The following is an 18,769-nucleotide window of genomic DNA, read 5'->3' as shown; positions in this document are numbered from 1 at the left end:
AATGAAAGTTTTCTACCGAAACAACAAAAACATTTGTGTTTTTTGTCTTTATTAATTACATCGTCCTTAACCTCTGCCTAAGGTTTTCAACAATTTGCAATTGTTTAGCTAGACACAAAAATGTATATATATTTAATATATTTTTTTTTTTTATATAAGAACGTATTATTGTATAATCCAAAATATATTTCCCGCTCATTTACTTATCACTCAATTGCTCCGCAATCCAATCTATATTTTCCTCATAATATCTCGGATCGGATATGGTTAAAGCTGTGCGCTTATATGTGTAATAATAGAAGAAGGAAACTGCAAAGAAATTGGTAAATATAAAAAAGTTATTGCATATATGAGCTTAATTTTTCAGATTGTGTAATTTAAGAAAATTTAATTGTATGGGAATTTTCGTCAATTTTTTTTACCAAATTTTGTAAAAATTTCTTTGCTACAGGAGAAAAAATTGCAAATTTGCCCAAGAACTTTCCATTAAGGAACAGGGGTAATTTTCTCACATATTTTCCCTCATTTTTATAGCCGAGTCCGAACAGCGTGGCGCAGAGCGACACCTCTTTGGGGAGAAGTGTTAACATGGCAAAGTAAGTCACAAATGTCGCCAGCATTAGGAGGGGATAAGCACCGTTGAAAAAATTATTTTTTATACCCACCAGCATAGGATGCAGGTATACTAATCTAGTCATTCCGTTTGTAACACCTCGAAATATTGATCTGCGATCCTCTCGACATTTTGATTCGATCTAGCCATGTCCGTCCGTCTGTCGAAATCACGATAGCGGTCGAACACATAAAGCTAGCCACATGAAATTTTTCACAGATACTTAATATTGATGCAGGTCGTTGGGGATTGCAAATGGGCCATATTAGTTCAGATTTGGATATAGCTACCATATAAACCGATCTCCCGATTTGATTTCTTGAATCCCTGGAAGCCGAATTTTCATCCGATTTGGCTTAAATTTTGCACATAGTGTTCCCTTATGACTTCCAATAACTGTGCCATATACGGTTCAAATCGGTCTATAGCCAAATGTAGCTCCCATATAAAACGATCTGCCGATTTCACTTCTTGAGCCCTAGGAAGCCGAAATTGTTATCCGATTTGGCTGAAATTGAGTATGTAGAGTTTTTTTATGACTTTTAACAACTGTGCCAAATAGGTCAATATCGGTCTATAACTTGATATAGCTCCCATATAAACCGATCTCCCGATTTGACTTCTAGAGCCCCTGAAAGCCACAATTTTTGTCCAATTTGGCCGACATTGAGCATGTAGTGTTTTCTTATGACTTTCAACAACTGTGCCAAATACGGTCCAAATCGGTCTATAGCCAAATGTAGCTCCCATATAAACCGATCCCCCGATTTGATTTCTTGAGACCCTGAAAGCCACAATTTTCATCCTATTTGGGTGAAATTTTGCACATAGTGTTTTGTTATGACTTTTAACAACTGTGCCAAGTACGATCTAAATCGGTCTATAACCTGATACAGCTCCCATATAAACCGATTTCCCGATTTGACTTCTAGAGTCCCTGGAAACCACAATTGTTTTCCGATTTGACTTAAATTTTGCACATAGTGTTCCCTTATGACTTCCAACAACTGTGCCAAATACGGTCCAAATCGGTCTATAGCCAAATGTAGCTCCCATATAAAACGATCTCCCGATTTCACTTCTTGAGCCCTTGGAAGCCGAATTTTTGTCCGATTTAGCTTAAATTTTGCACATAATGTTCTGTTACGAATTTTAACAACTGTGCCAAGCATGGTCCATATCTGTCTATAACCTGATATAGCTCCCATATAAACCGATCTCCCGATTTAAATTCTAGAGTCCTTACCAGCCGTAATTTTTATTCGATTTGGCTTAAATTTTACATGCAGTGTTCTGTTTTGACTTTCAACAACTGTGCCAAGCATGGTCCTTATCGGCTTATAACCTGATCCCCCCGAGTTGACTTCTTGAGCCCCAGGAAGCCGCAATTTTTGTCCGATTTGGCTGAAATTGAGTATGTATCGGTCTATAACCTGATACAGCTCCCATATAAACCGATTTCCCGTTTTGACTTCTTAAGCCCCTGGAAGCCACAATTTTTGTCCAATTTGGCCGACATTGAGCATGTAGTGTTTTCTTATGACTTTCAACAAATGTGCCAAGTACGGTTTAAATCGTCTATAACCTGATATAGCTCCCATGTAAACCGGTATCCCAATCATCCTTGTTCGGTTCCTAGAAGCTTTAATTGTTTGTGGTTTGATAGCAGATTGGTATGTATTGGGTTGCCCAAAAAGTAATTGCGGATTTTTCATATAGTCGGCGTTGACAAATTTTTTCACAGCTTGTAAATCTGTAATTGCATTCTTTCTTCTGTCAGTTATCAGCTGTTACTTTAGCTTGCTTTAGAAAAAAAGTGTAAAAAAAGTATATTTGATTAAAGTTCATTCTAAGTTTTATTAAAAAAGCATTTACTTTTTTTTAAAAAACCCGCAATTACTTTTTGGGCAACCCAATAGAATAAAGTTATGCCCTTCAACTAAATTTTTGGCAAAATCCATAGTGGTGGGTTCTCAAGATTCGGCCCGGCCAAACTTAGCACGCTTTTACTTGTTTTCTGATGCTCTCGCTAGGATTCGAACCCAGGCGGACATGCTCACTTTTGCGCGTCGGCGGCTTTTTCTTACGGTGGCAAAATTTTCTATACCTACAACACTGCTACAACAAAAACAACAATGTCGCCACCATTAGAAGGGGATAACCACAGCTGAAATATTTTTTCTGATATTTTTGCCAGGTTTCGAACCTAGGCGTTCAGCGGCATGGGAAAATTTTGCAAAATTATGCAAAATATTTTTTTTCCAAAATTCTTTCTAATGGAATATTTGTTGTTGGTAGGGATTGTTGTTGTTGTAACTGTGTTGTGTTCTATCTTTCGTCTGCTTGGTTCTGTTGAATATCCAGATCCAGGTACTCCACCAATAAGGTGGGGTGTGTCCAGAGGAATCTGAGTCTGAGTCGAGTGGACCTGGCTGTTCAGTGAAACAAGTGTCGTATGGTCCCAGGTTACAATCGGGACACATATGTTGCAGGTTAGCATCAATCCTTGTTGCTTTTCTTGTTGTTGCAGCCATATTTGCAGCACAAATACTTGGTGCCTATGATGCTCGATATGACAAGGCAGATTATTGGCGCCCTCAAATAACCAATGACCACCCAGTTCCCGCGGCGATTGGTCCTTTGGACCGGAACGAGCAGCCTCATGGGGCGGATTAATATCTGCACCCTCTTTTCAACCTAACCTAACTTAACTCCTGATAGAGGTGGTCCACGTGAGAACTGAAGAGTGAAGAGTGAGAACACAACTCGAAGAGCAGCGTTCTGACAGATCTGACACTTGGGACATTTGATCGGTCGGAACTGTCACGCCATCGACCATGGCTTTCAGCTCCATACCCATGCGTATAAGTATAGAGCAATGTGACTAAAGATTTGGTGGCAGACATCTTTAGATCTCTTGCAGCAAAATAAGCTGCAAGTTCGTTAGGCAAGAGGTAGATGTTTAACTATTGGCAGATGTCATAAATGGGTGAAGGGCCTGATGCCATGATCGTACAATCGTCCCCATATGATACGATCTACGAGGGGAGCAAAGCCAGGCGCTGGAAATTTGGCACACATATTGGGTTGCCCAAAAAGTAATTGCGGATTTTTTAAAAGAAAATAAATGCATTTTTAATAACACTTAGAATGAACTTTAATCAAATATACTTTTTTTACACTTTTTTTCTAAAGCAAGCTAAAAGTAACAGCTGATAACTGACAGAAGAAAGAATGCAATTACAGAGTCATAAGCTGTGAAAAAATTTGTCAACGCCGACTACATGAAAAATCAGCAATTACTTTTTGGGCAACCCAATACTTCCTATCAGTGAAGGTCGGACGGGATTGTAAATGGGCCATATTTTAAAACTTTCTTTTGCTAAAGAAAGTGTGTACACATTCATTGTTATAGGGAGTTTTGTCCAAATTTGTAAAAATCTCTTCTTTAGGGATTAAGACCCATTTCCATCTAATATGCATGGTTTAGGAGATACAGACAATTTAAAATTTCCATGCGAAATTTCGCTTCTTGATGAATTTTCAAATAAATTTTGAATTTTTTGACTCACAAATTAAGGCCCATTTCGCTCTAGAACGCATAGTTTAAGAGATTTAGCCAATTTAAATTTGTCAATGTGAAATTTAGATATTTGGTGAATTTCCAATGAAATTATAATTTTTTTGATGGAGTCACGAATTAGGACAAATTTCTCTCTCGAACACATAATATAGGATATGCAGCCAATTTAATGTTTTTATTCGAAAATTTCCACTTTGGATCGGTTTTCGATTAAATGTTAAATTTTTATATGGGGTTACGAATTAAGTCCCATTTCCCTCTAGGGAGTATTGTTTATGAGATATAGCCAATTTAAAGTTTTCGTACTGAAATTTCGTTTTTTTTTTATTTTTGGTAAAAATTTAAAATTTTTTGAAGAAGTAAAGAATTAAGGCCCATTTCTCTCTAGGACGCATAGTTTACGAGATACCGCCAATTTAAAGTTTTTTAAATATATAAAGAATATTGTTCTAAATTTTGTCACAATTTCATTAATTTTTTCATTTAATGCTTACCTGTTCTCTGTACAAATGATAAAGCTTTCATAGTTGTTGACCAATTGGTCATGGGATACCACAGGACATTGTAGACAAACCAAAAGTGTTGCGAAACCGACAGCAAAAAGTACAACAAAATGGTAAATAGAAATAATTTGCAGTTCTTCAGAATAACATGAGTAGCCCCCACCTATAAAAGACAAAAATGAAAATATGTCCTTAAAAGTCCTAAATAACTAGACCTACCTCATAGACACAGGTGGCATGAACGGCAAAGGTGAAAAAGAGATACTCGCAGATAATGAACAAATCCTGGGTGCTGTAACGAATTGCAATAATCAAAGTAAAACTCCAACTACAATATTTTTGTAACATTGAGAAGTATTTTTATCCTCCTCTTCATTCCCCTCCCAACCCCCAAAATCCATGAAGACTTACACAAACAATAATATTGTCAATTGAAGTTTTTGTGGCAACAGCAAATGGGCAAATGTGTTGAAAAATAAATCAGCAACCAAAAGAGAAAATTGCAAACCCAAAAGTACACGATATCTGCCTAAAGTTAATTTCATATTATTGCCTTTGAAGTTAATTTATCCTTATTTGAGCCACTTTTTGTTTGTTTTTATTAAAATATTTATGCGCTTTTAGGTAATGACGTCAAAGTTATGAAAACGATTTTACTTTTGACATTTATAAGCACTTTATGGTGAAGAAGCAAAATGACAATTTTCTACAAAGCGAATGCTGTTTCAGGACATGCGCAGTAAAAAGGATTGAATGGATCCTTGTGTTATGAAAACAACAGCAAAAACTTTGAAATTTAAAAAAAAATCTAAACTTAGAATCTAAATAGAAAATAGTTGTTGTTGTTGTAGCAGTGTGTTGTACACTGCGGCGGCAGCCCTTGCCGATGAAGGACTTCATCGGGTCAATCCGGTACGTACAACCGGCTGCCTTGGGATTGAGATAGTTAGAAAATAGTAAAAAACAAGTGTGCTAAGTTCGGCCGGGCCGAATCTTGGGAACCCACCACCATGGATTCTGCTAAATTATGGGGGCTATATCTGGTTATAGACCGATTTGGATCGTACTTGGCACAGTTGGTGAGAGTCATAACAGAATACTATGTGGAAACTTTCAGACAAAAATTGCGGCTTCCAGGGGCTTAAGAATTCAAAACGGGAGATCGGTTTATATGGGAGCTATATCAGGTCCTTGACCGATTTGAACCGTACTTGGCACAGTTGTTGAAAGTCATAACGGAACACTATGTGCAAAATTGCAGTCAAATCGGATGAAAAATGTGGCTACCAGGGGCTTATGAAATCAAATCGGGAGATCGGTTTATATGGGAGCTATATCAGGTTCTTGACCGATTTGAATTTATTATTATTACTTGCCGCCCCTATTCTGTTTAAGTTTGTAGTGGCGCTAGTAGATGTGTGCGTGTTTACTTTGAAATATTGATTCCATTTTTGTTTGTTTAGCAGAATGTGTTTGTATCTCGGCTTTGGGTATTTGGGCGCTGAAAAGTAGGCACCGTTTTATGATCCTAATGGTTGCGTTTCCAATTGCAACTTCATGCTTTTGGCTAAGAGTGCATTTTGTGACATGCATTAAGTTCAAGAGAGATGTTGTATCTCTTTGAAGAAAGGAAGAAATAAGAAGTAGCCGATGCAAGTGGCTCTTTGAGTAGGTTTTGCTATATGCTATACCGGTCTTGTATATAGAAGAATTCCGCTAGACCTGCTGCCATGTTATGCGAACAGAGGTTATATTTATAGGTTGAAGGGCATTTTACATGCATTCCAGTTAAACTTTCAACAGGTTCGCACCAGTCGGTTACACTTGGTTAATCCAAATTACAATATTTTTTTTTGTGGTTGAGTTCTCCTATGAGATTATTGTTTGGCGTGTATTTCGAAATTTCATTCCCTAGTGAGTTTTCGGATGTTGGCCTCAAAATCACCCTTGCCTTAATGCTTTCTATTCCTGAAACCAGGCATCTTTGTTCAGTGCGAACAATTATTTTTCTCGATTCGACTTTGAGGAGAAAAGCAAGGCTTTGGATGAAAGATTTTCGAAATCCACCAAAAACACTGATTGTGTCCCCTTCTTGCATGGGTTTATTGGTGTCTGTGTAACTGGCCATGTTGCCTGGCCGACGTTTTGAAATATTTGGATATTGCAAGTGGTCTCTTTTACATCTCATTTGTTTCGTCTCTTTATTGTGATGGGCTTCACAATTAGGTAAGAACATCTCAGTCTCTATTTTCTTGACTTCCCCACTAACAGTGCCTTCGTTTTACTGCGCAGGTTCGGTTGGAAACCTTGATTCTCTCTCTCAGGAGGATCACTGCTGAATTGCATGTTAAGCTCACGGCCCTGCCATCATCCAGGGGTTCGTGCGTATTTCTGTACCATCGCAGAACTAGTCACTCTAGTGTCGTTGCCGTGTTACATCTCCTCGTACAAGTCATGTTGTTCACAGCTTGAACTTCGGTGTGTCTGAAAGTGTGTTGGTGTGGACCTCATGGAGGATTTCCAGAAATTTTGTGAAAAAGAAAAATAACACCAGTTTCTCGCCAGCGATCCCCGGCACTTTGCCTGGGGTGATCAATAAGGATACCCTTTTATAGTTTTATTTAATCATTTGAGATAAGCGATTCGAGAGAAGTGAAAAGTTGGGAACAAAAGGGTTCAAATTCGGGAGCGCGATCGTGGGTCAGAATATTGCGAACAGTCCATACAAAGAATTTATTCTATTTGATAAAGAGGTGATTTTTTTTTATATACTAATACCTGAAAAAAAAAGAAAACCAGAACCACATACTTGGTTTCCAGCCATTTTCTCCTGTTTCATCATCATCCCAATGGAAGGCCTTTCATCGTTGGATCATGGAAACAGGTAAGTGCTAATTGTTCTTGGATGGTAAAAATTGTATTTGATTTCCCCCCACTAAGAGTAAATGAGTAAGCGCCAAATTGCATTGCAGTGTTCTAAACTGAGAGACGGTAACCGCTACCGTCTCATCGATTTGGTTATTGCCTTTTTTTTTGCTATTCGTGGGAAATCGAATGCAAATTTAAATGGTACTTGATATAATAGGAAAAAAAAAATAAATCACCAACTTGCGCTTGTTTGACAAAGTGTTCAAAATCGGGTTTTTTTTTAACATTCAGCGTTGCTGAATTGCCTCACTCACTTCTTATGCCTACCGGCATCTCAAATAATAAATATTTGCACAAGCATAGAACATCCGCGCTTATTGTTGTTTCGGCTCATTTGATTTTTTTTTGGAAATACGAATTTGATCTCTTTTTCACGTTGTTGTTATAAAGCAGACCCAATTACTAGTTGTTTTTGTATAACTGACCGACAAGGTGGCTAGCTTATACCTATGTACATACCTACTAATTCATTACATAGAACTGCACATACGCATCTATTTACCACCTATCGACCGTTGAACTTAACCTCGGTTGTCACACATTTTATAAAATTCTTATGTGCCTTTATATAAAGCAGGGGTTCCCAACCTGTTAGTCCATCTCATACTTTATTTTTCTTTCGCGGTTACAATTAAGAATTTATAATTGAATTTATAATTAGATTACTCTTTCATATTATTTTTATTGTTTTGGTTTATATATTTTTTTTATATATATATTTTTTTTATAATTACCTATGGATATCTATTTGATAATCTTGAGTCTGATCAACTAATCTTGGGCTTGAAAGTATACGGTCATATTATAGAGAAAAGAAAAGAAAGAGGCCTAGGATATGTTGTCTGTTTTAGTTAAGCTAGTGAGTTTCAGTAATTTGGAATAATATTTTCCTCGGACTAAGGTCCAAATCTAGATTGTAAGAAGGAGAATGAATTGTTTTAATAAAATGTCTAACTTTGCAATGAACCGCTGAACTTTTAAACCGAATGTCTGATTTCCTCTAAACAGCCGGATATATTTGCAGGGGAACCGAAGTGGGTTCATCTAGGAATCTGATATGGTGCAACTGATGAACAGGATGGGCGGGCAGTGTGCAGTAACACCCAAATGCACACAAAAGCTAGGATAAAAGTCGTTGTGAAGTGCCTCTTGTGTCCTATTTTCTATCTCCACACTTCATTTAAACTCGAAGCACGCTTTACTATCTAATTTTTAAACGTAGCAGCTGTAGGTTGGAAAGCAGCAAGACCCCATCCCACCGACGAGCAATAAGGCTGGTAACCTGCGTGCTTCCGCTAGGCTTTCCTTCCCAAAAACATTTTGTATTTGACTCTTGCGGGTGCAAAATTCAAATTTAGGTACAACCAAAAGTTGCATGCTACAAAGAATGGCGCCCAACGTGGGGCCCGAATAGGATAGTGCTAATGTGCAACATAGAAATTCTAAATTTCTGAGGAACTCAAATCAATTGGTTTTGATTTGTTACTACCTATTCGGCTTCATTTTTCTTCTCTCTCTAATAATTTCATACCTTTTTTTTTTTTTTTATTTCTATCATTTTTCTACTGTGTGAAACAATTGCATTGGAATTTATTTATCGTGCAAAGCAGGAGTGCTTTCGATTATAACCGGCAAGGGTTTCATACAACTTTATGTGTGTGTGTTTATCCTGTGGATCATTTGTCGATGGAAAGGCTTTCTGGAATTTGGATTTTGGGATAATTCTTCCTAGGACTGACCTGAAGTTTATTCTTATCGGGATATGTTTTACCTTCTTTTTGTTTATGACTGGACCATGGAAATGTTATAGATGACTTTACCATCCGTCGTAAAGGCCCTTTGTTTTCTCTGTCCTTACTATCTTTTTTCTCCTAACTTCATTGACTTTTATCCGGAATTTTAATTTCATTTTTTTTTAAATCCCCCCATTTCATATCCGGTTCGTGTGAGGAATCAGACATGAAACCCCATATTTGAATTTGAATTTTCATTACTAGCTCAGGTGTTAGCCTTTGGTTTCATTTAGGCCATATCTTATAATTTTGTTTTTTTTTTATTAGATATACGATTTTTTTGTTACAATGTCAGTTCGGCGTAGCACTGAGGACGTTAATGCGGCCGTAGACGCAGAGCAAATTTGCACTATTTGTAATGCGGCTATTGTGGATAGGACGAGTATCACCCAAACCATTTGCAAGCACGTATTTCATAAGCCTTGCATTAATGACTATGTACGAAGTAAGACTTCCTGCCCCATATGCGGTGTGCAAATTGTTAAGGATTCAGCGCCAACTGCATCGGGTTCATCCCGAAAGCCACCGACTCAGATTGTAACACGGTCATCCTCCAAGGCTAAAAGTTTCGATGCAGGTCGAGCTACTGATTTGGTTAGCACTGATCAGGCTCGGGTGGCAGCTGGTATTCCTACGTCTGTTTCGTCAGTCGATGAGAATTTATTGAAGGATATTGTTGCAACTGCTTTGGCAGAGCAGCAGACAGTGATTATGACAAATTTGTCGGGACAGATTTCGAAGATGATTGAGAATAGCTTGGAAGCCAGTTTGTCTAGATTGAGCTTGGCCTATTCTACCAGGAACATGACAGGCCCTTCCACTTCCAACCGAAACCCGAGCATGCAGACCGTAGATGATGTTGAACAGCGGACATTTGAGCAGCTGTTAGGCTTGCCCCCGACCAATGATAGTCGTCACAATGTTAGTACTGGTGCAGATTTCTATCAAGCGGGTAGCGCTTTGAACCGATCTCACAATGGTGGATCAAATACCTTTTCTGATTTGGTTTTTAGGCCCGATAAAGTCAGTCAGATCATGTTGAATTGGAGACTTAAGTTCACCGGCAATTCCAGCAGTTTATCTGTGGATAAATTTATCTATAGGGTTGAGGCTCTAACCAAGCAGACTTTGAATGGGAATTTCGCAGTGTTATGCGGTAATGCAGGCGCATTGTTCGAGGGTAAAGCCAACGATTGGTTTTGGCGTTTTCATGAATCGTGTCCAAACTTTCAATGGAGAGACCTCTGTCGTTCTCTGAGGCAACAGTATCAAGATTCCCGCACTGACATCGACATAAGGGAGATGATTAGGGACAGGAAACAGAAAGTCAATGAGACATTTGACAGCTTTTATGAATCCGTCTTGGAATTAGTGGATAGACTTGCAGAGCCTTTGAGTGACAGGACCCTTGTTGAGATCCTCCGCAGGAATCTATTGCCAGACATACAGCATGAGATACTTAACTTATCGGTTGATTCGGTTAGCCAGTTGCGTGGGATTTGTCGTAGGAGAGAATTTTTCTTGCAGGACATGCGCCGTAAACTTAATGTTGGTGTGGTAGTTGGCAAAACTGTTCCTTTTAGTAAAAGAGTTTTTGAGGTCGAACATTCTGAGGGGCCAGAATCGGAAGTTTTGGAGTGTCAGCCAAATGTTTCCGCTATTAATTCGGCATGCTGGAATTGCAGGGTTTCAGGTCATCGTTACCAGGATTGCGTGGCAGATCGCACTATATTTTGCTATGGTTGTGGTGCTCCAGAGACGTATAAGCCTCACTGTGAGAAATGCAATAGCCAGCCAAAAAACTTCCAGGCGAGTGCACCACAGGGTGCCCCCAAAGCCAGAAACCACTAGCCACCCATCAGTCCATCACTATTTTAAGACCTCCCGTAGCCAAAATGTCTGTGACTTTGAATTCAAATGATGACGTCATCACATCTGGTACTATTGTCCCTAATGGCCCTAGGCCTTGGATACCTTTTCATGAACGGCTTGAGAACTATAGGAACGTGAGGGCGAGAATTTTCGGAGAAACCCCTAGAGTAGACAGGTCAAGCCGTCGTATGCGAGAATTTTGGAAGAGAATAAGGTATTGCAAGAGATGTTTTTCAGTTTCTATTTTTGATAAGCCAGGAGATGTCCGTCCTTATGCGGAGGTCCACTTGTTGGGAAAGAAGATGGTTGGGCTCTTAGATACTGGGGCATCCGTTTCTTGTTTAGGCTCTCAGGCTGCTGTTGATTTCGTGAACTCCAACGTTGCATTTAGAAAGTTGAGCATCAGTGTAAATACTGCGGATGGGAGACCACAAGATGTTGTAGGCGTTTTGAACACGAAGATTGTTTTCCAAGAGAAGGAGTTGCCAATAGTTTTGTATGTCGTTCCGAGTTTGTCTCAAAATTTAATTTTGGGAATGGACTTCTGGCGACTGTACGGTTTACTTCCTGCTGCTTTGTTTCCCTCTAGTTTTCTGCCGTTTGCACCAGTTCATGTGGGTGAAATTTCGGAGCAACGCTTATTGACAGCGCAGCAGCGTATTCAATTAAGGAATGTTGTTAACTTGTTTCCTTCGTTTTTGAAAGAAGGCCTTGGTAAGACCGACTTGTTGAGCCATGTCATAGACACTGGCGATGCGCGCCCTATTAAACAACGGCATTTTTCAGTGTCTCCAGCTATAGAAAAGGTCATCTATGATGAACTTGACAGAATGTTGCAGATGGGAGTTATTGAGGAATCGAAAAGTGCTTGGTCGTCACCTGTTGTTCTTCATCGTAAACCCGGCAAAAACAGACTTTGTTTAGACAGTAGGAAATTGAACTCCGTGACGATAGGTGATGCCTATCCACTCCCTCAGATAGACGGCATCTTAAGCCGTTTGCCAAAGGCTGAGTTTATAAGCAGTCTTGACTTGAAAGACGCTTTTTGGCAAATACCTCTGGAAGACTCTTCGAAAGATAAGACGGCATTTACGGTTCCCGGTAGGCCGCTGTACCACTTCAAGGTCATGCCTTTCGGGCTTTGTAACGCCCCCCAGACCATGTCTAGACTTATGGACCGTGTGGTACCGCCGACCCTCCGGACCGAAGTGTTCGTTTATCTGGATGATCTTTTAGTGGTATCTGCTTCTTTCGAGCGTCATTTGGAAGTCTTAAAGGAAGTGGCTCGGTGTTTGCGTGCAGCTGGACTCACAATAAATGTTGAGAAGAGCAAATTTTGTGTGACCGAAGTCCGCTATTTAGGTCACGTTGTTGGGAACGGGATTATTCGTGCAGACCCAGAAAAAATATCGGCCATAACTGAATTTCCAACACCTAGGTCTGTAAAACAACTCCGACGATTTTTAGGTATGTCAGGTTGGTACAGGAAATTCATCAGGAATTATGCTGCAATTTCGACCCCGTTAACTGATCTTTTGAAAGCGAATAGAAAGTTTTTGTGGAATGATGAGGCTCAAAAGGCATTTGAAGATTTAAAGACCATCTTGATTTCGTCACCTGTTTTGCATAGCCCTGATTTTTCACAGCCATTTTACATTCACTGTGATGCTAGCAAAACAGGCATAGGAAGTGTATTGGTGCAGAAAAATGCGGAGGGTGATGAGTTTCCGATAGCATTTATGTCTAAGAAACTCAACCAAGCCCAACGTAATTACAGCGTCACCGAACAAGAGTGTTTGGCAGCAATGTTAAGCATAAAGAAATTTAGAGCGTATGTAGAGGGACACGAGTTCACAGTGATCACAGATCATGCTTCTTTGAAGTGGCTCATGTCCCAAACAGACCTCAGTAGTCGACTAGCAAGATGGGCTTTAAAGCTTCAGGGCTTTCGGTTTAAAATTGAACACAGAAAAGGATCCCAAAACGTAGTTCCTGACGCTCTTTCTCGTACCAACTCTGACAACCTATCTGAGGTCTTATATGTGTCCGAAGTAGGGAATGACCGAGGGGTATTTGTAGACCTGCAGTCTGCACACTTTCATTCAGATGACTACCTAGGCCTGCTTAGAAGGGTTGGAAATAACATTAACCGCACCCTTGACCTAAGGATAATTGATGGGTATTTGTATAGGCGAACGGAACATGCCGTTGGTGACCGAACAACGGATGACATGGCGTGGAAGTTGTGGATTCCACGAGAACTGGTTCCTGAGCTCCTGCAGAGACATCATGATGATCCCCTATCTGCACATTCGGGGATAAATAAAACACTGGAAAGAATTCGAAGGTTCTACTATTGGCCTAACTTGGTGAACGATGTCAAGGAATACATTAATTCCTGTGAGGTGTGTAAGATGACAAAACATCCCAACCAGACGATAAGACCGCCTATGGGAAACACTGGTGAAACCTTTCGATTCTTTCAGAAGATCTTTGTGGATTTCTTGGGGCCATATCCTAGGTCCAAATTGGGTAACGTAGGTATCTTTGTGGTTTTAGACCATTTTTCAAAGTTCCCTTTTATTCACCCTGTTAGGAAATTTACAGCAGATTGCGTTGTTTTATACTTGGAGGAGCTGTTTCAAACATTTGGTGTCCCCGAGACTGTCGTCTCAGACAATGGCACTCAATTTAGAGCCAACAAATTTAACGATGTCCTCAAACGGTATGGGGTGTCCCACATGTATACCGCAGTCCATTCTCCGCAGGCGAACGCCTCTGAACGAGTGAATAGAAGTGTTCTCAGCGCCATTAAAGCTTATGTTAAGATCGATCAGAGGGACTGGGATGCCCAGCTTGGCAATATTTCATGTGCTCTGAGATCTACTATGCACTCGGCCATAGGTACTTCCCCTTATCGAATGGCTTTTGGACAGCACATGGTGACTAACGGATCTTCCTATCGCCTGTTGCGGAATTTGGATATGCTGGAAGACCGTATGATTCAGTTTGATCGAGATGATTCCTTTGAAATTATTCGTAGTAAGGCGAGTGAATACATGCGTCGACAATTCGAGAGAAATGAGAAGGCATATAATCTGAGGTCTAAAGAGGTTTCGTATGAGGTTGGTCAGGAGGTTTATCGGCGCAATTTTCGGTTGAGTAACTTCGAACGCGGCTATAATTCCAAGTTGGCACCTACATTTCTCAAGGCTCGCATTCGTCGTAGACTTGGTAAATCTTACTATGAGCTCGAGGACTTGCATGGCAGACCGATTGGTAATTATCATGCGAAGGACATTCGGCAATAGCTCACATCTACCAGCGGGATCAGCTCACCTGGGCTTTCAACCCGGTTCTCCGATTTTGGTTGGGGGGTAAATGTAGTGGCGCTAGTAGATGTGTGCGTGTTTACTTTGAAATATTGATTCCATTTTTGTTTGTTTAGCAGAATGTGTTTGTATCTCGGCTTTGGGTATTTGGGCGCTGAAAAGTAGGCACCGTTTTATGATCCTAATGGTTGCGTTTCCAATTGCAACTTCATGCTTTTGGCTAAGAGTGCATTTTGTGACATGCATTAAGTTCAAGAGAGATGTTGTATCTCTTTGAAGAAAGGAAGAAATAAGAAGTAGCCGATGCAAGTGGCTCTTTGAGTAGGTTTTGCTATATGCTATACCGGTCTTGTATATAGAAGAATTCCGCTAGACCTGCTGCCATGTTATGCGAACAGAGGTTATATTTATAGGTTGAAGGGCATTTTACATGCATTCCAGTTAAACTTTCAACAGGTTCGCACCAGTCGGTTACACTTGGTTAATCCAAATTACAATATTTTTTTTTGTGGTTGAGTTCTCCTATGAGATTATTGTTTGGCGTGTATTTCGAAATTTCATTCCCTAGTGAGTTTTCGGATGTTGGCCTCAAAATCACCCTTGCCTTAATGCTTTCTATTCCTGAAACCAGGCATCTTTGTTCAGTGCGAACAATTATTTTTCTCGATTCGACTTTGAGGAGAAAAGCAAGGCTTTGGATGAAAGATTTTCGAAATCCACCAAAAACACTGATTGTGTCCCCTTCTTGCATGGGTTTATTGGTGTCTGTGTAACTGGCCATGTTGCCTGGCCGACGTTTTGAAATATTTGGATATTGCAAGTGGTCTCTTTTACATCTCATTTGTTTCGTCTCTTTATTGTGATGGGCTTCACAATTAGGTAAGAACATCTCAGTCTCTATTTTCTTGACTTCCCCACTAACAGTGCCTTCGTTTTACTGCGCAGGTTCGGTTGGAAACCTTGATTCTCTCTCTCAGGAGGATCACTGCTGAATTGCATGTTAAGCTCACGGCCCTGCCATCATCCAGGGGTTCGTGCGTATTTCTGTACCATCGCAGAACTAGTCACTCTAGTGTCGTTGCCGTGTTACATCTCCTCGTACAAGTCATGTTGTTCACAGCTTGAACTTCGGTGTGTCTGAAAGTGTGTTGGTGTGGACCTCATGGAGGATTTCCAGAAATTTTGTGAAAAAGAAAAATAACACCAGTTTCTCGCCAGCGATCCCCGGCACTTTGCCTGGGGTGATCAATAAGGATACCCTTTTATAGTTTTATTTAACCATTTGAGATAAGCGATTCGAGAGAAGTGAAAAGTTGGGAACAAAAGGGTTCAAATTCGGGAGCGCGATCGTGGGTCAGAATATTGCGAACAGTCCATACAAAGAATTTATTCTATTTGATAAAGAGGTGATTTTTTTTTATATACTAATACCTGAAAAAAAAAGAAAACCAGAACCACATACTTGGTTTCCAGCCATTTTCTCCTGTTTCATCATCATCCCAATGGAAGGCCTTTCATCGTTGGATCATGGAAACAGGTAAGTGCTAATTGTTCTTGGATGGTAAAAATTGTATTTGATTTCCCCCCACTAAGAGTAAATGAGTAAGCGCCAAATTGCATTGCAGTGTTCTAAACTGAGAGACGGTAACCGCTACCGTCTCATCGATTTGGTTATTGCCTTTTTTTTTGCTATTCGTGGGAAATCGAATGCAAATTTAAATGGTACTTGATATAATAGGAAAAAAAAAATAAATCACCAACTTGCGCTTGTTTGACAAAGTGTTCAAAATCGGGTTTTTTTTTAACATTCAGCGTTGCTGAATTGCCTCACTCACTTCTTATGCCTACCGGCATCTCAAATAATAAATATTTGCACAAGCATAGAACATCCGCGCTTATTGTTGTTTCGGCTCATTTGATTTTTTTTTGGAAATACGAATTTGATCTCTTTTTCACGTTGTTGTTATAAAGCAGACCCAATTACTAGTTGTTTTTGTATAACTGACCGACAAGGTGGCTAGCTTATACCTATGTACATACCTACTAATTCATTACATAGAACTGCACATACGCATCTATTTACCACCTATCGACCGTTGAACTTAACCTCGGTTGTCACACATTTTATAAAATTCTTATGTGCCTTTATATAAAGCAGGGGTTCCCAACCTGTTAGTCCATCTCATACTTTATTTTTCTTTCGCGGTTACAATTAAGAATTTATAATTGAATTTATAATTAGATTACTCTTTCATATTATTTTTATTGTTTTGGTTTATATATTTTTTTTATATATATATTTTTTTTATAATTACCTATGGATATCTATTTGATAATCTTGAGTCTGATCAACTAATCTTGGGCTTGAAAGTATACGGTCATATTATAGAGAAAAGAAAAGAAAGAGGCCTAGGATATGTTGTCTGTTTTAGTTAAGCTAGTGAGTTTCAGTAATTTGGAATAATATTTTCCTCGGACTAAGGTCCAAATCTAGATTGTAAGAAGGAGAATGAATTGTTTTAATAAAATGTCTAACTTTGCAATGAACCGCTGAACTTTTAAACCGAATGTCTGATTTCCTCTAAACAGCCGGATATATTTGCAGGGGAACCGAAGTGGGTTCATCTAGGAATCTGATATGGTGCAACTGATGAACAGGATGGGCGGGCAGTGTGCAGTAACACCCAAATGCACACAAAAGCTAGGATAAAAGTCGTTGTGAAGTGCCTCTTGTGTCCTATTTTCTATCTCCACACTTCATTTAAACTCGAAGCACGCTTTACTATCTAATTTTTAAACGTAGCAGCTGTAGGTTGGAAAGCAGCAAGACCCCATCCCACCGACGAGCAATAAGGCTGGTAACCTGCGTGCTTCCGCTAGGCTTTCCTTCCCAAAAACATTTTGTATTTGACTCTTGCGGGTGCAAAATTCAAATTTAGGTACAACCAAAAGTTGCATGCTACAAGTTCATCCATAGTAATACGAGTATGTGTTCTGTAATGATACCGAAAGCCATACCGATCTCTTTCCTATTTCCTCTCAGTGTAAGCCTCGTCTTCCCACTATCCGGATCCACCCATAAGATTTGCGTCAAATGCGCTTTTGTCGCTCACGCTCTTAACATGGACTCCGTCGCCTCAAAAAAACTCCGTTATGAGCAGGCACCCCCAAAAAATGCGAATCCAACCATCCTTAGAGAAGACGTTAATCTTTTTCTTATACTCCAGGACCGTCTGTGACCTTACTAAGCTTATTATGGTGGTCACCCATTGAAGTGGCTACAAAATGCCCCCAGCGTCGTGCCATGTGCCACCCTAGGTTAGGTTAGGTTGAATGGGTTACCCACCAAAGGTGAGTTTATTCGGAGGCCAGGGAAGAAAAAGAAAATGTGAGATCTCGTTCGTAAAAGAACAAGACAGAAGGAGTGGATAAACCCGAGCGGGGGGTGGAGAACCGCCCGTCCTTACGCAAGCACGGATCTACCTACACCGGAGCTTGTGGCACCCCGCGTCGGAACCATCCTGTTCCCTCAACAAACCTTAGGAGAGATAACAGGGGTACATTTGCAAGTTCACTTAGATCACAGAAGAAACGGCTCCCCAGAAAGGAGAGCCTACGTCCATCCTCATCGAGGCAACTTCTACAAAATCGCTTGTGCGGTGTCGCCATGCGGCCTATGGCACAGTGTCCGGTTATGACCCCTATCAAAATACTCATCGACCTCTTATCGAACGGCAGAAACTCCCTCGTCCTCCTCCGGTCGATGACCGGCCATAGCGCCTTCGCAGTCCGGCAACCATCTACCGAGTCCCACCTCGCCACCGTCGCTACTCTGCCCATCCCATCTACTGTGTTCAGTCGCTCGACAAATGGTACGTAGGCAAGACCGATGGCTGGTCCGACCGGCGCAGACGAACCTCTCATGGCGCACTCGTCCGCCCTCTCATTTGCTGGAATCCTCTCATGCCCACGAACCCATGTCAGCGTCACATCGTGGGCCCGAAGCCAATCTAGGGGTTCCAAACTGTCCGCCACGCATCTCGACCTCACCATCCTCGAACCCCAAAGCCTTGAGTGCCGCCATACTGTCCACCTAAATTTCTTAGTTTCGAGGGCGGCAAGCCCCTTACCAGAATTTCAAGGGA

The 18,769-nt window shown here is 40.4% G+C and overlaps 1 protein-coding gene across 1 annotated transcript; it reads right to left on the bottom strand.

The window, feature by feature from the left end:
- Positions 1 to 8: 8 nt before the first annotated feature.
- On the bottom strand, positions 9 to 5,371 carry LOC106084396 (transmembrane protein 138). The gene is made up of 4 exons (XM_013248057.2): positions 5,111 to 5,371; positions 4,919 to 4,991; positions 4,691 to 4,862; positions 9 to 309 (listed from the first exon to the last, which is right to left on the bottom strand). Exons 1-4 carry the CDS (start codon positions 5,242 to 5,244, stop codon positions 200 to 202), a joined length of 489 nt encoding a protein of 162 aa, XP_013103511.1. The 5' UTR covers positions 5,245 to 5,371; the 3' UTR covers positions 9 to 199.
- Positions 5,372 to 18,769: the final 13,398 nt, after the last annotated feature.

Source organism: Stomoxys calcitrans, chromosome 3, assembly GCF_963082655.1.
Source record: "Stomoxys calcitrans chromosome 3, idStoCalc2.1, whole genome shotgun sequence".
In the NCBI taxonomy this organism is placed as follows: domain Eukaryota; kingdom Metazoa; phylum Arthropoda; class Insecta; order Diptera; family Muscidae; genus Stomoxys; species Stomoxys calcitrans.
This window is presented reverse-complemented; position numbering and strand designations above follow the sequence as displayed.